The 7,638-nt window shown below is 46.7% G+C and overlaps 1 protein-coding gene across 2 annotated transcripts; it reads right to left on the reverse strand.

Moving 5' to 3' along the window:
* Nucleotides 1–167: 167 nt before the first annotated feature.
* mvb12ba (multivesicular body subunit 12Ba) lies at nt 168–6,246 on the reverse strand. 2 transcript variants are annotated; one of them, XM_068753316.1, is made up of 10 exons: nt 6,087–6,246; nt 4,677–4,799; nt 4,069–4,176; nt 3,790–3,886; nt 3,561–3,690; nt 3,249–3,392; nt 2,773–2,867; nt 2,244–2,299; nt 2,076–2,135; nt 168–1,961 (listed from the first exon to the last, which is right to left on the reverse strand). In XM_068753316.1, the coding sequence occupies exons 2-10, from the start codon at nt 4,785–4,787 to the stop codon at nt 1,875–1,877; spliced, it is 888 nt and encodes a 295-aa protein (XP_068609417.1). In that variant the 5' UTR covers nt 4,788–4,799; nt 6,087–6,246; the 3' UTR covers nt 168–1,874. The 2 variants fall into 2 exon arrangements, with proteins under 2 accessions (XP_068609417.1, XP_068609418.1); XM_068753317.1 differs by lacking the exon at nt 6,087–6,246 and having other exon boundaries at nt 4,677–4,839.
* Nucleotides 6,247–7,638: the final 1,392 nt, after the last annotated feature.

Consider the following 7,638-nt stretch of genomic DNA (forward strand, 5'->3'; position numbering starts at 1 on the left):
TAATCTATAGAAATCAGATACAGAATAATTCTGTTTCAGAGACGCAAAGAAAAGAAAATCGTTACAAAAATATACAAATGAGAATTTATCTTTGCTAAATATCGACTAACTAAGAGAGCCAGCATTGATTTAAAAAAAAAAAAAAATCCCTCACAATAAACTGATGTTCATCACAGTTTAATAAAACATCCTAATACATAATACAAATTCAACTAGTCATCTGTAAGAAAAATCTTTACTTCTGATGAAACCCAACCCACAAAACTCAGTCGTACTTTTCTGACGCGGTTACCCAGCATGCACGTGGAACAGACAGACGTATTAAAACAGGCCATTTGTTATTTAATAGTGAAATGCTTCAGCAATACTGGCTGGAGGAACGCACCACAACCGAGGACGATGCACGTCCACGGAGCACGGCGTGTTCACGCCGCCGCACGCACACGGACACGCCTGCTGACCCGATCGCCCTCGAACGCGGCGGCAGTGCAACGGAAATGTTAGTCTTTAAAAGCAGCCTCAGCACTGAGATCAATAAAATAGACTAACAGAACTGAAAGGAAATAACCCATGAATATATGACCTATAATATGAAACAGGACATTCTTTTCACACCCATGACAGAGCGGTGATGAGGCAGACCACATTTTACCCCCCCCCCCCCCCCCCCTAGAGTAACTTTACGTCACAGGCCCGTCCCTCCGATCAGAAGACACCTCCTCCATTCACCCAGAACATCTCCACGGGCTGTTGTCCGACTACTGTTTCCATGGCAGCGCCTTCAAGCTACCCCCGCGCCATGAAGCCAACAAAGACCCAAAGTCTCGCCGGATTCCTTAGCACTGAATGCAACAGTGGTTCTGAGCTCAAACTAGCTGAATGACATTCTTATAGCATGTTGGTAGTTCCATAAACAGACTAGAATCTGGAACCTTTTCCAGGAACGTAGAGCTGGTTAAAAACCTGAATACTCCTTGTGTCTGTACCAACCTGTAGTACCAACAGTACCTGAACCAAAACCAGCCCCCCCAAAAAACAGAAAGAACAAATCAAAGTTGGATAGAATTCATAGAACCCTAGTTACGCACATGACCTCTGTTGGCGGTTGCCAATTGAAAAAAATAAAAATAAAAATAGTACGAGTGTGACTTTAGAAAGATCAGAGTTCTGATCAAAGACCCAAGTCTGGACCAGAACACATCTCTGATCTACCAATAATAAAACAAAGTGATTCCAGCCCTAGAAATAGCAGATTCAGTTTCACATCGATGGACAGTCACCTCAGCAGAACCTTTACACTATAAGAAGTAAAGTTAAAGTTGATCCCGACGGTCAAGGAGTGGTTCATAGAATATCTGTGGCAAAACAGGAAACACAACACGAATACTAAACACAAAGTGCACCGAGAGACACGCCAGTAAACGTGCGGAGAACAACGAGCATCGCTCCCTTTGTGTACGCTGGAAAAGCAAGTCACGTGACATTTGTTCCTTTTGCATCTTCATCACACAGGATGATGCAGTCTCGTGGTACAGCGGCGGGCGTTGCCATGACCAGGAGGTCCGGGACGGATGAAGGCTGCTCTCAGACCAAAGAGCAAACGCAGGATCCGTTCAGAAAGAGAATCCTTTGCTCGAATTTGGGAATCCGTCGGATGAGGAGGAGTTCTTTGTGTCACATGGGTGACATTTCCTTTAGCTCTGTCACACACACACACAGCGGCCGATTCTTTCTCATCAGGATTCCCATCGCCACGTAGCGGTTTAATCCACGCCCACAGTCTTTTTGATTGGTTGTTCTCAGGACAGATCACCGTGACAGGGTTTTCAGGAGGTGCACGTCTCTCCCGCTTCCGTCCGCAGAGAGGGCTCTCCTCAGGCCTCGGAGCTCAGGGAGGTCCGGGTCGGACTCGGAGGGAGGCGGGCGGCGGCGCTGTGCTCTGTGCGGAAGCTGTAGTCGTACTGGCGGCAGGAGAGAAAGAGAATTACTGTGAATTATGGAAAAAGAAATCACCGTCGGAGCCATTTCTGAAGAGCGGGCGAACGACAGTGACACGAGGGAACGACTCCACTCACCTCCTTCTCGATCTCAGTCAGGGACTTGATCGTGATGCCCATGAGATCCACCTGCTGCAGCTGAAACGGACAGCAGTGAACACGGGTTCTATTATATGTACTGGACAGCGCCGCTCTTGGAGGGCCAACGCCACCGGATCAGCCTTCGGTTCCATTCAGGACACTTACGTTGGGGGAGGCGCATGCGAACTTGTCAGAGATGGCGAACGGCACGCCGTCCATCGCTGAAAGACAACAGTTCAAAGGAACGATGCATCAAAGTGCGTCTTCAATAGCAGCAACGAAAACACGTCTTCGACGGCTCGGGCTGACGTCAACGCGGGTCGAAACCCAGAACCTTCGCTACAAAGACTGTCCTCCGGTGTCAAACGCTCAAGTTCAGGGCGCCAAAAGTGGAGAGAGCGATTTCAGAGTAAATGCTGCACAACGCAGGCATCTGGAGGCCAGCAGGGGGCGCTACCACCAACAACAGCAGCTAGGCTAGTATATCATATCTCGGGGATATATTTTCTGTTTAATCCATACATTACTCCGCCTCCATGTAAAATCACGTTTCACCAAATGAAGGAATATGGAGATAACATTATGATAACTGGCCGATACGAGTTTCTCTCCAGCTGGAGGGTAGCGTCTAGCGTTTCAGGCCGACACACACAGACACACACAGACACACACAGACACGCACACTGCTGCTGACCTGAGATGGCATACAGGTTGGAGTTCTGGTGCTCGTAGTCCGGCCGGGTGGAGTTCTTCCCTCTGAAGCTGGCCGGGAGCGTCATGGAAATATGCCTTTGGACAAAAGAAGGAATGATCTGGTGAGTTGAGCTGAGGACGGACACGCCGTCCGCGCATCCCTTCCTGCACGTGTGTTTTAGGTTGAAACGCGTACGAAATACGCCACAGGAGTACTGGTACGCCACAGGAGTACCGGTACGCAGGTCTGCTTCTGTATTTCAGGCATGTATTCAAAGTGATCAGCATTTTGCTGTACATTAACAATTCAAACAGACAGGGTATCCGTCCTTCCTTCTTCCATCTCAGGACAGGGACCAGGTCCTTTTGATAAAAGCAGCTCCTCCTTCCTTCAGGCCCGGCGAGGGAATGCTCGTAAATTAACACAGATTAGACGTTTAATCTCACACGTACACAGACGTATCGTTAAAGGCATACTTAGTCATGGGAGGTGCCGGGAACGGGCCGGCGCTGGAGGGGGAGTTGACGTTCTGGACGTCGTTGGCGGTTGGAGTCTGCGTGGCGTCTTCGGCCCGGGGAACGTTCCCCATGCGGTACCAGATCCCCATGTTGTTGAGTTCTCTGTCGATAAGAAACGGTGGAGGTTCGGCACGAAGCTCCACGCCTGTCGCTGCAACGTGACTAATCTTTAACTTCACCGACAGCCCAAACAACCAATGGATCACCCATAATCGAGTCAGCATTCTCCGGCTGCAACTAACGTGCCATCATGTTTGTCAAGCCGCTCACCCTATGAAGGTGTACTGGGGGGGCGCCTGTTTGGAGCGTCCCAGGATTCGGATGTCACAAATGGCCGCCTCAGTCGAGTCCCGCGGGATAAACTTGATGCACAGTCGCCTCTTCCTGAAGGCCTGCTCCTCTGTGGGACGGAGCAGAGAGGGACGAGGCCGGGACACGGCGGACGTGGTTTGAGGACGGCGATGCTACCGGCGTCGGCCTGGTCGCCGTGGTAACTTACGAGTGTCAACCGTCTCTTGGATGGGAATGAACCCCACCGGCAGCGTGTCCTTTATGTCGATCAGCTTCATGTCCACCAGGACGTTGCCTAAATGGCTCTGTAAAGATCGACATGGACGACAGCGGGGCCGTAAAGTTAACCAAAAACACTGATAAATCGAGGATCAAACATTAATGTGTTTCGTGATATTGATTCTGGAAAGCTGCCAAGTTCAGCCTTCAGTTCACATAAAGGTGAGCGTCCGAGCCTTCGGCCCGGAGGCAGGAGGAATCGACTTACATTTTCCTTAGAGAAGACCCTGGTGAAACAGAGGTAGCGGGTCACCTTGGATTTGAAAAGGCCGTCTTTCCACAGGTCGGCATCCAAACCGTCTGTCGTCGTGGAAACCTGGAAGCAAATGAAAGAGGGGTCATGAATGCCAGCTGCTCCACGCTGTCCGCGGGGAGGAATGTTCTTACTCTGGGAAATTTACGTTGCACGGCGGTGGGAAGAGAACGCCCTGATGAATGCCGTACGCCGATATAAACAGTACATGGATTTAGTATGAACTCATGTACGCCAGATCCCAGCATAAAGGGGGGGGGGGGGGGGGGTGAGGTTAGTTCAGGGCAAAGATTTAAAAAAAAACATTTATATTCCACGAGAGACAAAACCTGCTCTCAAGGTTTGAGGAGACGGGGGAAGGGGAATGTTTAGCAAACAATAATTCAGAGAACATTGTGTGAGAGGTAACATGGTGTCAAAGGATACCAATAAAACCCATACAAGTAAAGAGAAATACTTTAAAGTTAAATTCTGCCACCACACAGATACGTTTAACCTCTGAGACCAGCTCGTCTGCCACGCACGGACAGTTTCAGCATCGTGTCTCGTGGCCGGTGATTTACCACATCGTATCCAGTGGGCGCCCTGTTCCTGGAGGCGACGACCCCAACGCCAGTGATGGGGTCCATGGGCATCTCAGGCAAAGCTTCAGAAAGCTCCCGAACCTCAGGCATCCTTACAGAGTCCTGAAACGGCAGAAGCAGGATGAGGACAGCGGAGTAAACTTCTACAATCAGCTGACTGACCACTTACAGCAGCATTCACCCGAACATTCGTACGAGGGGGTGGGGGGGCACCATCACAATCACCGGGTGCAGCTTAATGTTCTTCCACGTGAAGGCGTGCGGGGATTGAACCACCAACCTTCGATGCTTTACTGTCTCAGCCACGCTAGCCTTCGCATCTTCATGTTCACGTGTAACGGCTGAATACGTGTCGCCGCCGCTGCACAAAGAACTGTTCATTTAAAAGTCCGGCTCAGTCTGCTCAGCCCTGGACCAGAGAATCCACATTTATGTCAGAACTTCAAATGCAGCTGAAATGAGGAACTCTGTATTTTGTTGTTTCCCTCAAATAAATCAAGAGACATCCAGAAACAGAACTTCTAAAAAATCCACATGATACCAAACCCGACTCAATAAATGTAAAACGTCCGCTTTCAGGACATGACAAGCCGTGTCTCCATCAGGAAAGACACGGATCTGAAATTAGGCACATTGTTTTTATTCCTTTGCAATAAGATCATCGGATGGCAACAATAAATATCCTGGAAACACCTTCATAAGAGGAGAGACTACTAACCAGCTACTAACCAGCTACTAACCAGCTACTAACCAGTGCTGGAGTGACGCTGCCATTCCTAACGGTGGCGTTGTATTGAACTGAAGCATTAAACATGCACTGAGTTCAGATTTATTTATGTTTTGCCTTAATTCGTTGATTAAATGCTGTTTGGTTCTCTGATTAAAAGGAAGGCATCAGTTTCTGTCGCGTCGGGCAGCTAACCCTAACCCTGCTCACCGGTCGAGCTACTAGCCCCAAGGTTTACCAGATACATCTTATTATAACAAGCAGACAACAATGCATTAATCAAAAACATGTCATTAATGTTCAACAACAACAAGCTTGTTTTTATTTAGTTTAGTTGTCTTTACAGAGACCGTGGGTTGCTAGGAGCTACGCTAGCGGGGATAGCATTGGGTTGCTATGAGCTAGGCTAGCGGAGATAGCATTGGGTTGCTATGAGCTACGCTAGCGGAGTAGCATCTGAGCTAACGAGCTATGCGGCCAGTACGACGTTCACACCGCTCGACTGCTCCCGGTTCTTCGGTCGAACATTCATCCAGAACCAACGACACTTTACAGCCGTCCATTTACGCGGAAAGCACTACAATCCCCACGGGTTACTCGTGTCACGTTATCGCTCGAATGGCAACGCTAGCCGATGCTAATGCTAACATTAGCTAACTAACCTGAGTGTGTTGGTAAACAGTCGGTTCGTTCGGTCGTTGTGTTTTTCTTCTGTGATCCGCTCACAGCATCCGGTAGAAACGAACAGAACCCACGAACCGAACCGAACCGAACCTAAAGGTTAGCTGTGGGTAGATTTCTCCATGGTGGGTCTGCGGTGGCGGCAGGGGGGCGATGGGGGAGCGGAACGGGGGAGCCTCTCGCCCATTCCCTCCCTGGTGTCTACAACACACACACGCACGCGCACACACACTAACATATATGTGACGTATTTGTTTCCCCCAGACCATTTCAAAGCATGTAATAATATTTATTCACTTATGAGCAGGGTTATTTTCCCATTTTCCTTACCCAATATTCACAATGATGAAAAGAGAAATCTGGATCTGATCCAGAATGAGGTCAGGAAAATAAATATACAATTTGAACATTGAAAACTACATTTATGGATTCAAAAATCAGTTAAAAAATACACATCAACTACGACATGGTTCTGAATGGAAAGAAGGGAAGTACATGAGTTTACCTATAAAAGCGGACCTGGGCTAGGAAATGTGATGCGGACTACTTGGAAGCCATTTAGCATTTATTATAATGAAGTTATAATAGTTCAATAAAGTTCAAAAATGATTCATTAGTCATGGTCCAATCATTCCTCGTAAAATTAGATGAAGAATAACTAATGATTGGAAGTTATGGCCTTGTTGTTTCATTATTTCATTAACTACCAAAGATCTCATAGAAAACGTACGATTTTGTGAACCACCCTCTGAGATTTAACACCACTGGAGTCTTTTGGCACGTCTTCTGTTGTCGCTAAATACGGACCTTTAGTGGAAGGACATTTGTTCAAGCACCGGCACAAATGCATCCCTGAGCTATAGAGATTAAAGTGTTCAAAGATCACATTTAGCGACGGTGAAAAAGCTGCCGATGCTCACAAACTCTACAAGACACCAAAATATTTCATCATATTGTGTCATTTTAATCAAAAGCGTTCACATAGAACAGTAATGAAAAACAAACCCAAAAATAAAATAAAATGCACAATAGACAGAATACCAAAATGGTAGAGGCTAAATCATAGTAAACTTAAAGGGTAATAAATGTTCAGTGGCAAGCTGTGTATAAAGGCTTCTTCTAAATAAACAGAGAAACAAACAATCAAAGATGATTTTGATTTTGTCGCTGCTGCCACATTTACTTCTATCTTCAATTTCAGACCTGGTGTGATGCAAACATTTTGGCAACAGAACAGGTCAAGCTATACATTATAAAAAACATCATTTAAAATAGACTCAGAATAGCTTAAGATTGTTTTCAGAATGCAGAATATACAAAATAGAAAAATAAAGTTATTCAAATGTTTGTTTTTTTCTCAAATGAGTTTTAATTTTTCTATAATACATGAAAAATTATAATTATTGACATAATGTGAATTGTTCCAGTACAATTATGTACAGTAATACACAGGAGAAAACCTGTGAGGTGTTATTGATGACTGGATCAATGAGATGATGCTCGGTTCTAGTCCCAATGTGGACCCTGATGGAA

Source organism: Brachionichthys hirsutus, chromosome 19, assembly GCF_040956055.1.
Source record: "Brachionichthys hirsutus isolate HB-005 chromosome 19, CSIRO-AGI_Bhir_v1, whole genome shotgun sequence".
Lineage (NCBI taxonomy): Eukaryota > Metazoa > Chordata > Actinopteri > Lophiiformes > Brachionichthyidae > Brachionichthys > Brachionichthys hirsutus.